Source organism: Athene cunicularia (assembly GCF_003259725.1).
Source record: "Athene cunicularia isolate RWA chromosome 1 unlocalized genomic scaffold, athCun1 chr1_part2, whole genome shotgun sequence".
Classification (NCBI taxonomy): Eukaryota; Metazoa; Chordata; class Aves; order Strigiformes; family Strigidae; genus Athene; species Athene cunicularia.
The window spans coordinates 39093362-39116280 of record NW_020799092.1 but is presented as its reverse complement, the minus strand read 5'-3'; the positions used below and the strand labels follow the sequence as shown (position 1 = coordinate 39116280).

The following is a 22919-nucleotide window of genomic DNA, read 5'->3' as shown; positions in this document are numbered from 1 at the left end:
TCACTAGCTTTTAGAAAATCACTTAATCTTCAGCTCTTTTTACAACAAGATAAAGATCTAAGTGCAAATCACTGTTTAATTGTGTTAGCAAAAATAAGGGATACATATTTTTAAACATGCAGAATTTCTGAGGGTTTTTTATGGCCTAGCGTTTTGCGTAGACTGCAAACGTACATAAGCATTTTGAAAGAGTCAGACTCCCAGAAGTCCTGGTCAACTTATTCAAGAACAAATCTCTCATTGTTTAATTGACATTTAGAAAGTTTTTTATTTATACAGGGATTTGCATAATATCTGGGTTTCCGTGGAGCTCAGAACACTGCCTGTCTTGACATCTGCTCCTTTAAGGTGTATGCAGCAATTCCAGAAAATTTGTATTTTCTGTCTGACAAAGAATCTTGTTGCAGAAGGAAACGTGCTCTTTCTGACTGCCAGAAATATGGATATTATTCACCAAATAAATTAAATTATGATTCCAAATAATATGTGACATCCAACTCAGTTAGAAATGTTTGGTGAACCTTCTTTACCTGCCTGTATTTTCCCCTGCTGTGTCACACATGAAACACTGTGGTAGGCAGTCCCCTTAAAGATGAGAAGCCTAACATAGCCTTGCCCTAGCAGTCAGGTATCCTACTGTTGCAGACTAGGAGTAGCTGGAAGATGAAACGTTGTAGCTGTTGACCTGTTTTGTTTGAGTGTGTGTATGTCTATGTGTGTGGTACATAGTAAGTTGATTGTATGTACAAACCTGTTCAAAATAGTGCAGACAGGAATGGCTGCTTGTAACAGATGAGAAAACGTACTATGAATTATCTGAAAATCATTGATGTAATGGATGTGGTATGTTCTGGGTGGAGCACATCTCATTCAGAGAGCATTGATTACTACCTACAGCAGAAAGCATTCTCTGAAGACAGAACAATTGACAATGCACTGTGGTAACTGTGACTTGTATAAATGATCTTGATGGATCTTCAAAATGGCCTTGTTTCCAAACTGTTAGTTGAATAAGAATAATACTAATTTTGTTTATATACTAAAGTGTTAATGGATTTTACTTCCAGATACTCTTCATTTTTCTTTAGACGCAAGGAGATATTTGTCATCCAGTAAGTTTTTGTATTATTGAAGCAACATTTTCCATTCTGTTTTCTCTGTGTGCTACCGTACTATATTGAGTGATATCGTTAAACAAGATGAAATGTCAATCTTTGCGGCTATGCTAGTGACAAACAGGGGTGTTTGTCATCATGAAATCATGCTTATTTTTAGTCCCTAATGTTAAGGTACAACAGTTCCACACCTATTTTGAAATAAATCGGGACAATTTTTACTTGGAAATTATAGCACATTATGACAATATATTAACCTATTCTTGAAGGAAATGTACATAAGTAACATAAGTACATAAGTAACGCTGTTTCTTTTCTTTGGCAGTTAGAATGAATGTACTTAAGATCTCTTTTTTTCTCAACTGCTTTTGTACTCATACTGCAGCTGTTTTGTACTATGCCACTATCAGTTTGCAGAGTACTGTTCTGCCACTTTTCTGTCTATGTGTAGTTTAGGTTTGTACAGTCTCAAACTCTACAGGGTAATTGCAAATGATAATATTTCATACTTATGTGCACTTCATTATGTGATTTATGCACATCAAGGCCTTTACGGAACAGTGCTTCAGCAGTTTTAGTTATATCACCCTTACTTTAATGAGTCAGTCTCACATTTTGTTTGCAATTTGTCAAGTCCTTCCAACTGTAGTTTTCTCTTTCCTCTTTCCCCACTCCTTTAATGGCCAAAAGCAAGGACTTTCTTCTGCCATTCTTGTAAGGTACATGATGCAGCTGTTCAATTTTAGATTATTATTTTTCAAACAGTAGCGGCACTGAAGCTACAGCAGACTCCTTGCCTAGGTCCTTTGTTGGACATTACAACAAATTGTAGAAGTTTGAAGTGCAGGCACTGAGTTCCTCAGGTCAGGATTTATGCCACCTTTTCAACTGAAAGTCAGTAAATGTACTGTGGGACCCTACTAGATAACATACATACAGTAATGAGGGGCAGGATATCCTTTCTCTGCTCAAAATGTCTTAATTATGCTTTTTTTTTTAAGGTTTTAACTAATGTTTCAATATGCAGAACATTCTGTTCTGGTAATGTTGGTGTTCAAAAGAGACATTTCACGTGTCTCTAATGCTGTCTTTCATATAGATTCATCCTTCCTGGTAACAATGTGTTTTCTCAAGAAGTTGGCAGAAGCATGGCAGCATGCACCAAGCAGCTTCCTGCAAAACCTAACGTCTAAAATATTTTTGCAGCCTGTTTTCAGACTTCCACAGTTACACCACAAAAGAACTTCTGTATCTGTTGCTTGGGGAATAGCTATGTACAAGTCAATCAGAGTCCCAGTTCTTGTGTTGTCCTTATCATTCTCATGATTTGTGGTTAAAGCAGTGACATGTTGGCATGTTAAATTATTATATTACATGTTGATGACTACAGTGTAACCTTCACAAATTTACCATACATTTGGAATGGGACTGTGCATCAGTGCATCTGCATAACCAACTGCCATACCTTGGCTGCATTTAGTCAGCTATCTCAGTTGTGTTTGCAAAGCTCGTTGTGTTGCATAATGCTGGCTTCAGTTCATGGCATCTTGTAATTGTATGAGAAAAACATAGATGGGCAGACTTCTTTTCCAGGCTGGCTTGTCTGTATTTCTTGGATAGCAGTAAATCAGCTGAAATGTGGTCCAACTGAGTATACTTTCTACCCTGAAAGGGTGATGGGGAGTTTGTGTGAAAAACTTACGTGATAAAAGAGCAGTATAGATTTTTTTCTGTACCTACTAATCATCCCAATCAGTATTCATTTGAAGGAGATGCTTTGGAAACCAGGTGTTTTGTCATTTCTCAGCCAGTATATTATTTATCATGTTAGCTACTATAAATCAGTAAAGGCATGGACTTGCAGCTGACACAGTTCATCCACAGAATCAAGATATTCTAGCCTGTTCTATGAGATCCTTCTTGTCTGTCTCTCATACATTGTCTCTTCAGACATTCTCTCATACTTAGTGGATTGTGGCCTATGATCTTGGCTCATATTCTCAGAAAATTTGTGCAGCTGGTATCACATGAGAAATAAAAAGTAGAAAAAGGTTTTTATGTTCTGTGAGACTATGACTGGAAATATTTTTTTTTATCATTCTTAGCAGATCAAAAATTCAAAAGCTTGAAAAGTTTAATGAACCAAAACTCAGCAAACATTCAGTATAAGTTAATAAAAAAATTTTATTTTACACATTTTTATAACTTCTGTTTATGAATTATTTTGCCTTACAAAAGTCAGTTTAAGTAGAAAAAACATCAGATTTAAAAGTGCCAGATATCCCATTTTGCCAATTTTGAAACTTCTTTGGAAATCAGGAAATCCATGGCAAATCCCAGTTCCCAGTAATAATTCTTTAACATAATGTTTATCAGAAAAAAAATTACTTGATAAACTTCAGAGTCTGAAAATTACTAATACCAACTAGCACACATGCATCATCTCTCAGCAAGTCTTTGTTAGGCAATTTATTAATGGCATGCAGGGAATTAAGTCCTACTGAATTAAGTGGAAAATGAGATCTGATTTATGAAGCCAAAATGCTAACTTTGAATGCCTGGGACATACGTTCGTCTCCATGATGGTGGAGATGGTATAGAGACAAGCAATAACAGAAAAAAACAACACTTGTTTAAAACATACATAGCCCATCAGTCTAAACTGGATTAAATACTGGTTCATTAAGAACACAGTATACATATACTGGGGCCTCTCATCACTTACTTTTTGTAACATGTCCATAGGGTTTGGCAATTCACTTTTCAAAGCAGACATTCATCTGCTGTGAACAGATTATGTCACTAAATTTTCAGAGCGCACCAGGTTTGGTGAGAGATAAGTAACACTTCCCTGTTCCAGGTGCTTACCTAGGAGACAACTTCTCTGACACCCTACTTTTGTAGTGGTTTCTGCAGCAAGGATAAAGCCGTGTAGGTCCCCATTTCTTAAAATCTTTCCTTGAGAAGTTGCACCTTGTGGTAGATGCTTTGAGGCTTTTGTTTCATTCTGTGTGAGACAGCTTGTCAAGCAAAGGGAGCACAGATTCAGAAGAAATGTTTCTGAATTACAGACACTGTAACCCTTGCAAATACCAGATAATTAGGACTCTTTATGGAAAAGTACTGTGCATAAAATGATTGTCTGATCTCATCAGTAGGTGTCTGTATTTGAGGTGACACTTTTGCACACACATTACTTTCTCTGGACCAGCCCATTTCTTCTTTCTTTAAGTGGGGATAGGCATGGGTCCTGCCTTGCCTTTTTCTTCAACAAGTTTCTCTTTAGTAATCAACTATCAAAACCAGGCTTCCTGATCTTTGTAACCCAGGAGTACAAGGTTTATGAATGTATATATCTTTGTACAATGGAAGAAATGACCGTGTGTTCTCTTTCCTTAGGTCTTTAATATTTAGGAAGGGCTAAGCTCCATATTGCTTTCAATTAACTTGCTAAAAATTAGTTCCTCTGTTGGTCCTAGGAAGTGTCAATGGTGCTTATGAGTTAAGCCTTTTGCCTACATACTCATTGCTGTCATTTTCTATTTGGACAAAGTTTTAATTCCCTGTGGATTTCAGATGATTGACCCAGAGAGAAAGCTGAGTCTGTGTGACAATATGGTCTTCAGTTACCACTGCCAACACAAATAAATGGCTTCTTTCTAGCTCTATCATAAGTAATCTGAGTGAGATTCAGATTTTTGATAGACTTAAAAAAATCCCACACATGAAACAATACACTGTTTTAAAAGGAAATCAGATTTAAGGCAATAAAGCATTCTTTGAGAATGTTTTTCTTTCCTGGTTTCAAAGTCAGAGAAGTGGCAATCTGCAATTGTCCAGCTGAAATAGAGAAATTTGCAACTTCCTGGTTTGATTCTAAATTGTGCTTATCAAGTTCTAGTGATATTTATGTTCTTAGGCTTTATAAAAAAGACTGGGAAATGTGGAGAACACGATTATAGGTAAATGAGTATTTGTTCATTGATAAAATACTGTAAGATTATTACTACATATTCCAAGTCAAGAGACTGGGAAAAAATACTAATTTTTGAAGCCTTAGAATGCTGAAACAGTGAATAGCCGTAAGTCTTTAGTGAGCATACAAAATTCATCCCTTCTGAAAATTCTTGAGCAACAGAGACAATATGTTTGCCACGATTAATTCTCATATATTCATTTCATATTCATAGACATTAATTCTCATATATTCATTTAAATTAGATCATCTTATTTTCTGAGCTGCCAAACCACTACAGTGTGCACTTGCTACCAACAGAAGTGTGAGATTTCAGTAGTTCTAAAAAATCAAGTTCTTCACTTAAATGCCCACAGATAGGTTAAAGTGTCAATCTATAGGTGCCTTGTTTAAAAATGTTTACTGCTTGTGAAAGATAATATATAGTTATGTCTTTAAAACCTGTTATTAATATTAAAAATTAATCAGAAAGCCACTTACATAACACTGTGTTTAGTTCATTTCCTGAGCTATTTCAGTGCTTTACTTCCCTGCTTTGAGTGAAAGTAAAAAAAGGAAATATTGTTCAGTAAGGTGGTGTTAATGGTGCTGGTGGTCTCCTTTTTTCTTTGCTGTTGGATCCACGTACCTTCAGCAACTGTAGCACTAAATGATGTACCCAGGTTGTTTATATACAGCACAGATGAAATTTTTATTCCCTAATGATGAAACTGCGTTTGCTTACTGCAAATTAAGTGCAGTAAGCCCCTAATTGCTATCAATTTGAGAAGAGGAAAGCCAAGAGTGTTCAAAAAATTTCTGGGGTGTCAACTGGGAAATTATTTTTTTTTCTGTTGTGCTGTGCTGAAGATAGGTGGATTCAAAGGAAAAAAAAGTGTCATTTCTTTGCAGAGACTAATTATAATTTTGTCCTGAAAAAAACCCTTTAAACAGTTTACTTTCTGCTCAAAGACAAATCTATTTGTGTGCAGTACATTGGCACAACTGTTAAAAATATGTTTTCTTCAGGAAACTTTAGCTCTATAATGTTGTCAATATTACTAGAAAGTAGTTTTGTCTGCCAAGTAATACAAACATGAGTGATACAATAAGCACTAGCTAGACGTCTAAACATTCTGAATAGAGTTGCATGCTTTGCCATCTTATTGCCTTCTTTTTCATTCTGAAGCTGTCATTCAGCTGTCCTAGTGAGCACTTTGAACCTTTTTCTGTGAATCCTTACACTTCTTTTTACTCTAGTGAGATTGACCCAAGGCTTTCATAGCCAGTTTGTTTTGTTTGAAGAGAACTGTCATAACGAAGTATGTATCACAAAGGCATCTTCAGTAGCTTTGAAATTAACTTCTCTGATGCTTAATAATAAACTACTCAATGATTGTATTAATCTAATTTTATTATCTAATTTAAAATTTAAATATTTAAGAATAACTTCATAAACCAAAGGATTTTTAAAGCAAATTGCCTTTTCTACTAAAATTATGGCAGCAGTAGATATTTGTATTTGTATTATAAAATAGTTTTTGTAATATTTGTATGTAAGAATATATGATTTTTTGGAGAGCCAGACACTTAAAAGGTATACTTAGAACTTTTTTGAAGGGGCAAGTTATCTTTTAAACTATATTACTTCAAACTACTTGTCTTGGTCTTTTAGACAAGCTTTGTGAATCTGCTTCCAAAGTTTGGCTTCTAAATCCATAATGCCAAGACATTCTTAAAATGGGTTCAGAGGCAATGATGATGACCAAGTTTCAAGGCCATCTGAAAGTCCCCTGAGTATAGATGCTGATGTAACATCTTCATGAAACCTGCAGTGGGATCAAATAAAAGATTTAATATATAGCACAGTTTTTAAAATACACCAGAAAAAGCAGTGAACATGTAAAAATGAACAGGAAAAGGGGCATTTGTTTTCAAAATCTTTAGAAAAACAGACACAGCTGTTTGGTTTCTGTAGAAGCACACCAATAGCATAATTTATCTGTGACTTACTTTAGATTATCTGCTTAAAATGAGATGAAATCACACCTATTTATCTTCATAGATTATAAAAGGAAACTAGAGTGACTAGGTCAGAAATAGGTGTCTGTATTCAGTCAGATGAATCCTATCTTTATGCTCTGAAATGGCCCTTAGAAGAATGATGTTGAGTACATAGTGTAAAAAATGAGGCCTGTAAATGTATATGAAGTGTGCTGGAAATATGGATTTCCCAGGGCTGTATGAGCTGAGAGCACTGTAAAATGATCTGAAGAGAATGATAGAAACTGTAACTAGCATATGCGTATCTGCCAATACCTGAGATAAAAACTAAGCAAGACAATCACCCAAGATATCTGACACATAATAGTATTTGAATCCATGAGAGAAAAATCTGGTTCTTTAGTTACTCAAATATTTCATCTAAAACCTATTAACATGCACAATATTGGTTAACTCTCAGCTTGCTATATTTAACAAAAATCTCTGTTGCAGGTTACTTAGTTATAGAAAATCCATCAAGTAAGTTGATTAAAGATTTTTATATTGTGGTCATCGGTGAGTCTCAATGTGTGGTTCCCTCCGCTATGTTTATTAGAAAAAAACTCCAAGCTGCGTATAAATCATAAAAGCATGACTAATTGCATGGTAACTGGAGAAACGCTTTCTCTCTCTCTGGGGTGAAGCCTGCATGTCTGTGTTTTAGCTTGGGAAGTAATACAGGGATATTTAAACTCCTCAGGGTTTAAAAACCATGTCATTATGAGAATGAGGTCACTGCAATATTTTATATGTCTAAAACCTTGCAATGTATAAAATGTTTTCTGCACGACAAAGAAGTATTATGTACTTTAGAATGCAGTGATAACTTCACAAATTTCCATCAGTGTCAAAACCTCACCTTGGAATGCTGTTACCTATAAAAACAATCCTACCCTCCAGTACTGTTAACATTAGCAACATTAAAAATTTGGTGAGGTAGAACAACAAGGGGAGAAAATGATTCTATTTTAAGTGACTGAAAACAAAACAAATAAGCATGCTGTAAGCAATTTATAATTTTCTGCCTGTAAGTATCAGTTTCTATTGAACCGAAAAACATTGTTTATTAATGAACTGCAGTTAAATAAGAGTAAAAAGAATGACAAAGAAATTCCCTATAGGTTTCCAATTCTTCTGTCATTACTTTCAGGCCAATAAGCAAGAAATCCTTCCTACAACATGTTGAAGAGCTTTGCACAAACAACAACCTAAAGTTCCAGGAAGAATTTTCGGTATGTTGCTAGCAGTTGTCACAACATCGCAAGACCCTCAGTCGTTTCATGTGTCACATTTCATGTCCATTTTAAGCAGGCAAGGCCGTGAAGGACTCTGGCCTTGATAATCAATACCCAATTACCAGGTTGATTGTTTAGAAAGTAATATTACACTGATTTGGATTCTGAAGTCTACACCGCAACTTGATCGGAATTATTCACTTAAGTGTCAGCAAAAGGTGGTCGTCTTTAGACTCCAATCTTTACAAGAGCACCATAATATTTATGCTTTTACATATGTAGTGATGCATATGTAGTTTACCTGAGAACAGTTTAGAAAGAGTTTTCTAACATATATACAGCTATATTTAACTGATTTAAATAAGTTCATTCTCCTGACAGATGATGACGCCAAAAACATAGCTGACATTTATTCTGTGAAACATTCAGACCCCAGTCATACTGTCATGGAACTCAGAAATATTTTTCTTTAATAGGTTTCAGTGCAGAAAGTAAACAGTTTGAACATGGTACTTTGCTTTTTGTTCCTCTACAAATAATAGGTCATACTTGTCATGCTCTCAAGAATAGCCTCCATCTCCTTATGTGAGTAGATGAACACAGCAAGCCTGTCTTCTCTTCTGAAAAGAGACTAGCTTTCAAAATATACATTACATATAATGCATAGATACTTTCAAATTTAAATCTCCGAATTTTCAGTTTTCCTTAATTAACATTTTTATGGCTATCGTATTTTTTTTCCTCAACAATATCTTCTCTTGTTATTTCAGAATCTTTATCATCATCATCATCATTTTTAACACATAGTCATTTGCCCTCACAAAAACAATTTGTCAGTCTTCAGTGACTTTATTATTATGGATTTATAGATTTACCATAAATTTCTTACCAGTTGGATTAACAAAAATGAAGACTCAACAACTGGCTTTTCTTTTGCTAGATTATAATATTTCAGCCTCTGAGGGAAAACCAACAAAAGTGTGAAAAGATTAATGGTATTTCCTACAGCTTTTTTGTTATGCTCCTTAGGTAAAATTGGTCTGGATTTAATAATAAAAAGGACCATAAAATTCTCTGAGCAATAAAGTAAGGAGAGTTTTTTGGTTTTTTTTTTCCTAAGAGCAGAAGTGTTATTTCACTTGAACAAGAGTGATTATAGTTATATTATGCATGACTGAACACATGAAAAGTTTTACTGGCAATAACATTTTCACATATTAATGTTCATCACTGGAAAGTTTCTAGTATTTCTTTCTTTAGGTGTGACTCACATTGGATAAGCCTTACAGTATTGTAATGCCTTAAAATTTAAACAATAGTGTTTTATCAAATCAAAATATTGTCAATCTATTTCAAATTTAGAAAAATACAAGCATCTAAGGCCTCATTCAACTGAATTATATAGTCAACTTATAATCAACAGTTTTATATGTTTTTTGGGTTTCCATTTTTTTTCCCTCTGAGCTTCAGCTTCCATGTTTCAGAGTGCAGTGATATCTCCCCAGATGACTTGTCCAAGGGCAGGCAGAATTGCAGTGTAGGTCCAGTCCCTGATTGAGAGTATATCTATAGTATCAGTAGCACTTGTCTTACCAGATAAATAATAGAATCGACAATGCACTTGAAATTACATCAGAAATGACAATGCACAGAAACAGGCAATTCACACAACAAACAAGAAGACCTTGTGACCTGCTTGTTTCCATCCACATTCCTCATTTTAGTTTCACATAAGTGACTCAAGGATCCTACAACGTGTGTAGGAGAGATGAGCTCAAGATATAAACCCATGGGTTATTGTATCTAAAACACGTAACTAAAACCATGGTGCAGGGCTTCCTTGGGCTTTCTGGCTGTCTCTGTACTAGTAAATTCAAGTATACCAGGAACTCCAGATGAGAATATGATAATTTACACTAATAAACTGTTAGTATATTCTCTGCCTTGAATTTGGACTGTTTTAGCTAGCAGTCTTCCTGGACAATTCCAAGATATGTTTTGGTAGGTAAAGTAGTCTAGGCATCATTTACAATAGGCAGTTTGTGGACATCAAACCTGTTTCAGATTTTTCTAGCATAAATGTGCATCTTCCCATTTCACTTAGTCTTGGAATTTAGGGACATTCCCGGTATCATCTAATTTTCTGGATTGACCAAACTGCTGTGTTTGGAGATCTCCAGGATTCAATCTTGGTCCACATGTGAATATGACCATGTGTAAACATGATGAGAAAAGAATCTGGACCTCGGATAGGTTCTGGATCAATGTCTTGTCAGAACAGACAAGTTTAGAGAAACCACAGGGAGCCACAGTAACTGATGGCAAGCAGCATCTAGCTAATATTCAGAATTCCAGCTTTCCAGATTCATATCTCTCTCAGTACCTTTCGGAAATCAAGTTTTTCTAGTAACTGACAACTTACTGAAACAGAAATACTTCTGTAAGTGTTTTACAATAAGATGTGTTCATGAATAAAAAAGGGAAATACCTCTGGATGTCACCACAGTACCATAGAAGTACTACAGTAAACAAAGTGTAAATTAATTATTTCAAAGTTTTATGAGGGTGCAAAGAATATGGTTTCTGTGACAAATTATTATTGAATCTGGGCATGCAATTAAGTCTTTCCCAGATTCTGAAAATAATCATTTAGACTGAAATCCATACTGATGCAGAGAATTGGTATGAGGCTTTTGAGCACTTTTTCAGATATGGAAGCATTATTACAAAAATAACATAATCTGCTTCTCTATTTCCTCTCTACAACAAAGTACTGTACAACAGTGCTACCTCTGTACTAGTTAACTGGCAAGCTAAGACTCAGAGGAATGAGGCAAATGAGGCAAGTTAAAGTTCATGACGTGCATATGATATGGGATACCATGGCCCATAACACTTGCAAAATGTCATAGGCATTTCATCTATGTTCTTCCTTCATGCAAAGTTCAATGATAGAAATTTTGTGGGAGAGTTTCAGCTTTCTGAATGAGTGGAATTTTAACATCTCCACCCTTACTGTTTTACTGTTCTTACCAAATCCTGACAGGAGTGCACAGAAGTCACTCTACTATGCCTGAGAAGAGGAATCTTTCTCTAGGCTCAGTTATAGGATTGGGGCTTTACTTTTCTAAGGGATTATTGAGACAAAAGGCAGAGGCAAATGAGCATATTTTCTTCTGAAATGTGCCCTGAATATGACAGAGGTTGATTCAAAGACAAGATTTTCAAAATAAGTGTCTTTAAAGATATTTTTCTACAGTCCTGCATTTAGTTTTTTATTTACTTCATGTCTGTTAATCATGTTTTTAATTCTTTGACATATGGATATAAATGTAAAGTCAGCCATTCTTTATAAGGTGATTTTAAGTCAGAAACTTTCTTTTTAGAAAGGGTATCATCATAGACTTTTTATCCCTAGGAAACATAGATATTTAGAGAGATTTTGAAGGCCATGGATGGTATCTAGTTCCTTGTTAATTTTCAAAGGGACATGAGCATCTAGTTGTTCTCTGCAATTCTTCCCCTAATTTTTTCCCCAAAGAAATGTGTGCCAGAGCTAGGAAGAGAAGTCAGGTCCCTTGTCTGAAAGTCCTTTGCTTTTATCGTGAAACCATCTTTCCCCTTCTGTTCAGAAGCACCGGCAGTTATATATTATCAAGGATGTAATTATAGAAGTGAAGCAGTCCTCACGCTTCAGGCCATAGGATTTTTGTCAGATGGTGAAAGCAATTTCTCATGGGATAATATTGCATATAACACAGTTCAAGGGTTTTGAGCTCTCACTTATATGTCAGATGTTAACCATTGAACAAAATAGGATATCAGATTAGATGAATTATTGACTTGAATTATTACATCAATTTTTAAATTATCCCATTTTTCTAATGCTCATATTAAATTATTCTTAATATCTGAACCATCAATAAGGCTGGCAAAATATTTGAATTAAAAATATTTGAATTTGAAAGAAAAACACTGGCATAAAAAACACTCTGTTTTTTCCATTTTTCATTACCTCTTGCATTTATTTATTTATTTATTTGTTTGCTTGTTGCCCATTAAATTTTATTTATAGAATACAAACTGTCTCAAATACCTGGGCAAAAAAGCACTTGAAAATAATTAATATTGAATCAGATAGTAGGGCTATCTGCCCCACTTTTGAAAGTAGCCTGTGTAGAGAGTAACCGTTAATATTAAAAGACAAATTTGAAGGGATTACTCAGCACAAGTGGAAAAATTTTGTATTTTACTCATTCAAAGCAAGAGGTGGATATCTTCATTTGTATCTTATCTAGATGTTGAAATAGAATTCCATCGTGTAACATTCGTCAAACAAAGGGAAAATCTATTACACTTAATGTAGTTATTAACTTGGAAATTCTGGCTAAATTCTGGCTTTTCTGAGTTTTCTATTCTCTTATCACCACTATGAGATCATCACATTAGTATGTGTTCTCCATTAACAAGTTATGAAGTTGTCTCCACTCTTTTACTCAGCTTTGGAAATTATACCTATTTATATACACAAACACCCCCATCAAAAAGTTCCTCAATATAAATGATTTATCCATCGCTGCCCTTCAGTAATAGAACTAATGACCAGTTATGAAACTGCTGTACAACCCAAAATAACTCTTCCCACCCCTTTCACAAACAGTCCCGTGAACAATAGCTAATTGCCAGTTGTCTCAACTTATTAAATTCTCATCAGTTCTCATGCTGTGGCAAGAACTCTGCCAAGCTACAGGTGTCAGGAAAAGGCATTATTCAAGAGTAAGGCTGAGTCAGTAGGGCATGGTAACCAAGCATGTGACTACATGAAAAGACAGAAAAGAACTGCAGAAGGTGATAGGCTGACTTTATCCAGACTTGTAAAGGTGAAAGTTTATGTAAGCTTTAATTGTTCAACTTGACAGCATTGTCTGCAGTGCTGCATCTAATGTTGCTGGTTTAACTGGGGTTGACAGTGAGGTGGAATGCTCTGTAATGCTTCCAGCTGTTCTTTGAAATGCACTCTGTTGCAGAACTAAAGAATTCCTCCTATTACTGCGTGTTTGTGTCATTTTTTTTTTATATTCAGTGAAGGTGAAATGCAAAGGTTTGCCAACAAACATTTATACCTCTACAGGAACTTCCCAAGTTTCTTGAGGACCTTGCTTCAACTGATGCTGATCTGCCTTGGAACAGGTCTAAGAATCGTTTCCCAAACATAAAGCCATGTATGTATCTTTACTGATCAACTCCTGTTTTGCTCTCTGCCTTCAATAGGGCAGTATATATCTGGAATACAACTGTATTTTTGTTTGATCTGCCTTTGAAATGACAGTACAATCATGATCACATTATGAAATAATTTTCTGTCAAGTAATCTGTCTTTTCATTGTGTTTTTTTTAAAGACAGTTTTATTTGCAAGTAGCTTTCAACTTGCTCTCACAAGCTTTAATATGCAGGTGCAAGAAACTGTAGCCTCAATGGTTTCTTAGCTTTGTAATTCAAGCCATGTAGCAAACTCTTTAACATTCTTCCTCGGTTTTTTTTTCCCTTTAGTGAGAATTTTTTTAAATATATAAAATCCACATGTTTGTGCATTTAGCTACTTCAGGAGCCTGGGTATGCTTTCTTATGGATATGTGTTCGTGTGCTGCAAAGGTTCCACAGAAGATCAGAGTGACTGTATGATAATTTATAAGCCAAGGCTAGATTTTATCATAGGAGACAGGAGTCTGTCTCTCTATACTCAACACTGCTTCATTTTTCAGTTAATAAGACAAGAAATGTCATTATTATTTTAGGCATTAGCTGTGATGTGAGATGGTGAGCATGGCATTCCTTGGTTAATAATGCTATATTCTCTGCTATTAACATTTTAGAGCAGCTGTTCCTGCTATCTACTGCCTTATTCAAGACATACTTTAAGTTACAGTCACTAAAAACTGATATTCATAACACACAATTAAATATAAACAGATAAGTTTAATAAATATTTGTTGGTTTGTTTGGGGTTTTTTTTGCTAAGTTGAGGACCAAACATCAAAATATGGAATGTTTGGTTTCAGCATTTACTTACATATGACATCTTTCCTGGATTTTGTCATTTCTGCATGCATACTGTGGGCCCAAATTGGAAACACTTTTTTTTTTTTCTTTTTTTTTAATAATGAGCTTACCTTATGTAAAAAAAAGTATGTAAAAGTGCCAGGATCTGGCTCAAATCTGTAACATGGGCAGCAAGTATATAGGAAAGAAAGACTGTCAGAGCCCTGACCCGGCTGAGTGATTCACATGGAGGTTGTCTGTGCTAGAACAGCATAGCTTAAAGTACACAGGCTACCTTTAGGCACAGGAGCCTCCCATACATACATCAAATTGGAGGTTTTGGCACATTCTTCCTTTTAATTAAGAAGTATTGTATTAAAATATGTCTGGAACATGAAAGAATGACCATACAGTAATGGAAATTGGTTAAATTCCCTTTGTAATTAGTGTTCTACAATGTCAAATATTGCTAGATTAGCAACAATAACAGTAATTTTGATCTCTTAGCACTCCAGAGCACTTGTTACATGCATCTATGGTTTTTGAGCAAATCTTTTAGTTCACTAGACTTTATTTCCATGATAGATAACAACAACAGAGTAAAGCTGATGCCTGATGCTGGTATTCCTGGATCTGACTACATTAATGCCAGCTATGTGTCTGTAAGTAGAACGTCTCTCACATTTTTACTATGTTTGTTTTCTGGTAGAAGAGAGAGTCAAAAAATAACTTGCAAGATGACCAGGATTCTAATTTTTCTTTCATTCACTACAGCTACTGCTGCCATGGCATTGTTCAAGTGACTCCTGTGGCATTGAACATGACTAGTTAAAAATATACATGATCCCATTTTCATTCCCAAGCAATTATTTTCAGGAATAATCAAAACTGTCTCCAGCAAATTATTTTCTATAAATTTGTCTCATACCATTATCATTAAAGACAATAGTGAAACTCCCACTGAGGTCAATTGTTTAGACAGGCGTTATTTGGTCCGTTCATTCAGGAGTGGAGCTATTGTATATGAACAGGACAACGTCAAGATAACTGAACTGAGAAGTTTCATAGAAATGGCTAATCATTTTGGTGAGCAGGATTGGTATGCTCCCTACTATTCTGTGAAAGTTATGATGGAGGAAAATGCTAATAGGCTTCTTGAAGAAGAAACTAATCTTGTATTTCTCATCTTCAGCTTTCGTCCTAGACCCGTTTTCTAACTGCATTCTCAGTAAATTCTTCATCTATCTTTTATCTCATTTTTGTCCGGTTGAAGCTCAAAGTGTGACTTATGCATTTAATTTGTTGTAGCAGTGGCTGGTGGTCTCACCTGATGTCAAAACTTGATTTGCATTAAGCACTATTCAAACACTTAGCAAGACATGCAAACTGTGGTCTAAACAGGTGGCACAAAAGGCAAGTAGAAATAGTTATTTCCAGGTAACTAAGAGACATTCACAGAGAATAAGCAATAGAGCTGAGCACATTTTCCTCTCTCATTAGTAAAAGCTATTCATTCCCCTTATATGGAATCTCCTTGTTCTGACAGCAGATAGGGAGAGCCATGCCACGTTGTTACTTGGCCCTGGGACTATACACTGAACCAATGAGAAGGAGACCAGACAGCTTGGAGCATGGCCAAGTCTTCACCCTTCCTGTCACTAACTGACATGCTAAGGCTTAGGCAGGGAACACTAACAGCAACTTCCAAAAGCTGCAGCAAAAGCCAGCTGCAGAGATTTTGCATGTCTTTACTGCATGCAGGCATCCCACTTTAGGTCACCATTCATCAGTGAATAGACAATTGTAATGTTACCATTTCTCAGGGCTAAAGCTTTGCCCTTTATACGCTCTCACTTTCCATATTTGTGTATTTCTAAATATATAAATGCATATAGATGTAAATATACCATATGTGTGTGTGTTTACATACCTATTTATCTAGGTGTATATACATATGCATACATATAATGAGAGGGAAGGAGAGGTCTTGTATATAATTTTATCAAATGGGAACTTGGCTGCTACTTTTATTTTCATCGGTTAAACAAGAAAAAGCCATTAACTGAACTGTGAGCTCTGCACCCTTGAGTTATAGTTTCTCACCTCACTCTTAAACTAGGGAGGATTAACATAGTTTCTCACTGCCACCTGTTCTGTATATTATAGATGGAGTAAGTAACAGGCAGCTGTGAATTATAGGGCTATAATTCCAACACGGAGTTTGGGTGGTGCTATAAACCACTGTGTCAGTTGTTTTGAGCAATAAGCAGAATTCTGTGATATTATAGACTGCTAGCTCTACAGCATAAATTTATTGCTATTATTGCTATTGTTGTTATTTTAGACTTTCTGTAGTACATAAGAGTTCCTGAGGAAAAAAAATCCATGAGAACCCATGCAATGACAGCATTTACACAGATTTTTTTTCAACAAACTTCCTTCTCCCTAGGTTTTACATTGATTTATAAATTAACAGCAGAAGCCACACTAAAATAAAAGTCAGCCCCTACGGTAGGTTTCTCAAAGACCTTTAATCAGAAATCATTTGTTTGAGTAAGCTCCATCCCTAAATTACAGCAGTTCCCTGATGATCACAGGAAGGACAAGGCCATCAATGTGGTGTATATCTTGTGGTAGCTCTCAGACCACTCGTTAGTTGTTTCCCTGGCTCCCAAACTTTATTAGAGCATTGGTTCATAAGTGATCTACGTGGTGGAAAAAATGCTATTACTTCCTTAGGTTTCCAAGGCCATCTGCCATGCAATGATTAGTCAGGCCTATGCCAATTTGTTTAGTATTTCTGGCAAGGTTTTAGCCTTAGGCATGGTAGCTACAGGCACAACTCTGAGTCACATGCCAACTTTTTTTTCCTTTCCAACCATTACATATTAAATATTTTGTTTTTCTTAGGGTTATTTATGTCCAAATGAGTTTATCGCAACTCAGGGACCATTACCAGGAACAGTGGGTGATTTCTGGAGAATGGTGTGGGAGACGAGATCAAAAACACTTGTGATGCTTACACAATGTTTTGAAAAAGGACGGGTAAGTTACCAGTGTACCAATTAACAGCATTTGATATACTTGGAATTTCTGTATGTAGTTTCTGTCAAGATTATAATATGATAGTTGTTAATTAATAATCATCTCCCTGCAGATAAGATGTCATCAGTACTGGCCAGAAGATAATAAACCAGTGACTGTGTTTGGGGACATAGTGATTACTAAATTGATGGAAGACATTCAAATAGACTGGACCATTAGAGATCTAAAAATCGAAAGGGTAAGCTAGAACTGGAAGCTGATTGAATAAAACCCATCCAACACCTCAAAGAACATGAGATGTGCCCCATCCCACCCAACTACCCTTCAGTATTCTTTTAATATTTTAATGTGTATGCACAATACTGCCTGGTTTATCTGCATTTTGTTTTCATTCCTGTTCTGTTTTGTTGGGTTTTTTTTCCCTGAGATTTTTCTCCACTTTCTATCACAAAATGCTCAGATATTTGTCCAACATGCTATGAAGGGCCTATCAAGGTTACTGAACCTCTGGTCTGGTGGGAGGTGAAGTTTCTATTTGGACACCTCAGTTGTCTTCCAGAAAGGAGTAATCCTAACCATTCTGGTATCAGACAAATCCCTTTGAATGTATCACTCTCAGATTAAAGGGCAATATTCTCTGGCGCAGCGCAGCTGTTTTACATTGTACCACCAGCTGTATTGGCCTCCACCCCCAGGAGATTCACCCAATATAAATGAGAATCATCAGTATTACTCCCACTCTGTGTGCTGGGAAGGGGGTTGAGGGGTACAGCATAGATGTTCCTCTTTGTCATGGTCCACAACTATAGTTTCCACTCTTTGGAAAAATTAGCACCTAGCATTAAGTCAGACCAGCAGGTAGGCTCAGAAAGCAGTCTGAGCATAATGACCCAAGATGAAGTCAGCCTTCTTTTGCACTCTCAACATTGGCCCGTGTTGTATGTAGTGCTGCCACATCCTAGAACCTGAACTCAGCTATCCAAATAGATGCGTTACCATCCTGTGGCACGTGCATGTGACAAAAGGAACACAGCAGCTAGGGGATTGTCTCAGTGGTCACCCCATAAGGATATGTTGTGCACATAGTACACGACAATCGAACATTTTAAAATGAGTGAGAGAAGATAAACTTTTTTTCATGTAAAATAAGACATAGGGTAAACAAGACTGGAAAGGGGAACAATTTAGAGTAAAAATACATGCCACCAAAATGCAACATCATCTGTATAAACCAGGGTGAGGTTGAAAAGAAAACATTACCAGAATTGGCTAAATGATCTATTTGCAATAGCTGAACTACCCTGCACAAGAAGCTATGTCCCTTATAAGCATGTGATTAAATGTGCCATATGGCTGGCTTTATCTTCCATTCACAAATGGATGGATTCTTGATGATCTTCCATTGAAAGTGAAAAGCATATGTGAGGCAAATGATTTAAAATTGTTGCCACATTGCATCCAAAGTCACTTATCTTTTGGTTTTATGTTGATCAATTTTAAAAATGTAGACCCAAAGTAGCTGCTACACATAATTGTTCACAGTTATTCAGTGTTTCTTGCAAAATGAAAAGCGTAAATGGTTGGTTCAAAATTTAATTTTTAAAAGAAGGAACTGGTTGATTGCACAACAGCAGATTAAACTGTGGTACTCCTTGCTGCATGATATTGTGAATGCTTAAAACTTACAGGGCTTCATAAAATCTGGATAAATTAGTGGAAGAAAATTCCAACAAGTACTACTAAATTTTGAGATACCATCTCTGACTAAGACAGTTCACAAGTCACACACTATTAATGGAAAGGATAATTTGTGGAACTATAGGTACATTGTTGTCATATTTTATCATTTTCCCTAAGATTTTTCCTTGACTCCTGTTGGAAACAGTATATTGGTCTAGACAGGCCTTTGGCATGATCCTGTGCTTTTATTCTTATGTCCTTCCTAGTTAATTTAGATATAAGATCATAACCTGCTCTTTTCTTTGAGTTACTATTGCTGCTGCTCTGATTGAGAGGGCATCAAACACCTGGAAAATATATCCATGTTTACCAACATACGTGTGTTTACCTTCACTACCTTAGATCAGCCTTTGAATGGTTGCTTTTTCCTAAATAAAATTGTCATCTTAGTTCACTAAACTTCTAAACAAGCTATAGAAGCTTCAACCTGTAATCTGCTAATGACATTGATGTAGTGACTGAAGTCAAGTGGAGAGGAACTGCTGAAGTCATTAATGCTTTCTGAAAGATAGACTTGATGCCATCTCTCAAAAAAACTGCCATAAGATCTGTGCACAACAAATTATCCCTTGATACAAGTACATCTTATAATTTTTTTTTTTAATGTGAAATTGCTGAGAAGGCTACCTCTAGCTTACCATCACATTTCTTCTGTAAAAACTGCCTTATTTTATATTTTTCAGCATGGAGACTGCATGATGGTGCGGCAGTGTAACTTTACTTCTTGGCCAGAACATGGAGTTCCTGAAACTACTGCACCAATTATTCATTTTGTAAAACTTATCCGTGCAAGTCGAGCACATGATAATACACCAATGGTGGTTCACTGCAGGTAAGCATATTCACCAAATCATCCTTTAGTATCTTAAAATTTCAAGTGCATATTAATGCTCAGGGGAGTTGCCAGAAAAGCAATGAAAACTGAATGCACAGGTGTGGTTCTAGTGTAGACAGCAGTGAAGGTTTCTCTAGAAGTGCTCCTTAGTCCTTCCTAGGACCGCCAAAGTGTTTCTGTTCTTCCATTCATGGAAATCCCATTGAGATGATGTCAGTGAAAGAGTTACTTCAACAATAACCATAAGGTACTGCTGGATTTATCTCAATTTTCCTCTTTATCATAAGAAGATGAATAGAAAATGACATGTTGGTTTTAATTACTCCTGTTATAGCTCTTTTTAAGACATAAGGATTAAAAGTTGTATTTAAAATGTATGTGTCATATCAAAAAGAAGAAACTATTTGGGAGCCACAGAGTATGACTAATAGGAATAAGGGTTTTCATATGCCAGATTTCAGTCTGGGATGCCTGTAAACAGCTAAAATCTATATTTAGTTTCTTAAATAAATGGTCTGGTGGTTAGAGGTGTTCAGCTGTCATAGTTCCCATTGATTTCATACTCGACACCCGTAAACTGCTATTTCAAAGAGTAAGTGTGTGGGGAAGGTTAAGTCTTCAGGAAAGTCATGTGTGCCTGCATTTTATACACAGGTCAGTGTTCCCTCTGGATGAGTGGGCACACTCCAAAACAGTGATCTGAACTCAAAGGTCTGCGAATGATTCTTTGTTTCATTCTCACTCATTGTGAGTCTGAAAATATGTGGAAGGAAAACCTGGCTTTGGTGACAAAAGTATCTTCCCTAGCCATCCAGATTATCATTCATGGGAGTTCTTTTTATTTATCCTCAGTGTCCTACAGGTGCCACCCACAATGGGTGATAAAGCATCATTTTATTTGGTATCGTTGTCACTGACAGTTTGACATTTCCCTCTACTGCAGGGGCCAGAGAGGCTATTACAGGAGAGAACTACATAGTCTTCATGTGTTGAGGACACTACATTCTCTGGGGCCCCTCTACAAACCCTATCCCCCTTTTCACAACATAGATATGTAAAGGGGCCAGCATGGGCCAGATACTCCACCTGTGCTCAAATTCCTGATGGTTATAAAGCAGAATTATGTGTTCTTGTATCCAGAAAACTCATTCATTATTTTCTGCTGAAAAAGATTTGTTTCCACAAAGTTTTCTTTTGACAATTAATTTAACCAGAATATTCTAAGACAATGCTTTCTCCTAAAAAATTAACATGATAACTTTATTTTATCTTGTATATTATGTTTTCAGTGCTGGTGTTGGAAGAACAGGTGTTTATATCGCACTTGACCATTTAACCCAACATGTAAATGACCATGATTTTGTGGATATCTATGGACTTGTAGCTGAGTTAAGAAGTGAAAGAATGTGTATGGTACAGAATCTGGTAAGATTTATATATTTATATATTTATATATTTTATTTTCCTCTTTTTAAAAAGTTAGTCATCTGATCTCCTACAAAACAAGACTAGAAAGCTCAAAACAATCAGCTGTCTAATATATTTTCTACCAAACCCTGATTTGGTAGAAAATTTGGATTTCAAGCATGGTGCAAATGTATGGTTTGTACCTATTTAAGTATATTTGACCAAAAAAGTCTTGACAAGTGCTGAAAAGAGTGCTGAGATATTTAGTTTTTAGAGTCTAAATCCTAATTTCTCAGAGTTTGAGCAAGTTCCTTTTGAAGTTTTGGGTGAAGAAGAGTCATTAAGTAAAAAATGGATTTGCTCATGTACTACTTAATTTGACTGTATTTACTACTTATCTGTCTTTTTTTGTGTATGTACATGTAGCATGGTCCTCCAAACTTTTAAATATTAATTTACCTTTGAGCTCATTAACGTTTCCTTAATTCTTTTTACATTTCTTCAAATAAAATTACACATATGGATAGAATTAAGCACAGACTTCAGAGTTTGCAAAATCAAGGCAATGTTGGTTTTGGGGTTTAAAAAAGTGCATTTCTGGCAGACTTACTGAGTATGGATATAAGTTAGTGATGACCTCCTGGTAAGGACGACCTCTGCTGTATCTGGACATCTAGGTGTATGTAAAGCAGAATTTAAAGCTAATCCTAAATGCCCAGTGGAATGGAAATCCAGATGTGTTTGCATAAGGCTTCTGGCATAAGCCTTCTGCAGGCCACATCTAACCCCAGGCTGCTGCCTGAAGCCTTTGAGTAAGTACATCATGAGTTACCAACTTCTCAGTATGGGTGAGCATTTTCAAGATGAACTTCCACATGACTGACAGATTTAAACTTATTTTGATGTAAGGAGACTTGTTCCATTAGGGATGCAATTCTGCTGTTCTATATCATGTCAGAATATACAAAAAGTGTGTCAGAATATACAAAGAACGGTTAACCTCTCTTCACACCAACTGCACTTCAGAAGATTTTGTGAGACCTTCTGGTGATAATCATGCTGTTTCCTGTGAGGTGCTGTCTGATTACCAATTGCTTTAATTTTTCCTTTTAAAGTCTTGATGCAGATAAACAATTGCCAGCAGTATCCTGTGATGATGAATTTTGGGACTCCTTCTTTGTTGTTTTTTTTTTTACACATTTGACTAGAAATAGAATAATCTGAAAACAAGTTAAAGGCTGAAAGACAATTTAATGGGAGCAATCTCAAAATAAAATCTTAAAAGAGGGAGACATTTGATAAGATCAGTGTACATTTTTAAAATGTGCATCATTTTTGTGTCCCTCTTCATTTGCATATTTTAACAGAGGCTAGGAAAAGATGTTCCAAAATGCAATAGAAGATTATGGTCTCAGTTCTGATTTCCAAACAGAGCAAGTATTGATCTATATGCTGCCTGCAAAATCCTGAGACAGGTTGTTCTCTGTCCAGGTCATTTCTAGCT

General features: G+C 35.9%; 1 protein-coding gene across 1 annotated transcript in view; it reads left to right on the top strand.

The window, feature by feature from the left end:
• Positions 1-22919, top strand: part of PTPRQ (protein tyrosine phosphatase, receptor type Q) — a 108409-nt gene that overhangs the window by 82040 nt on the left and 3450 nt on the right. Inside the window, exons 36-44 of the mRNA XM_026868362.1 lie at positions 1068-1112; positions 7567-7593; positions 8264-8345; positions 13480-13570; positions 14974-15050; positions 17299-17433; positions 17546-17671; positions 19857-20005; positions 21298-21433. Of these exons, the coding sequence (XP_026724163.1) occupies positions 1068-1112; positions 7567-7593; positions 8264-8345; positions 13480-13570; positions 14974-15050; positions 17299-17433; positions 17546-17671; positions 19857-20005; positions 21298-21433 (868 nt within the window). The remainder of the gene's footprint in view (positions 1-1067; positions 1113-7566; positions 7594-8263; positions 8346-13479; positions 13571-14973; positions 15051-17298; positions 17434-17545; positions 17672-19856; positions 20006-21297; positions 21434-22919) is intronic.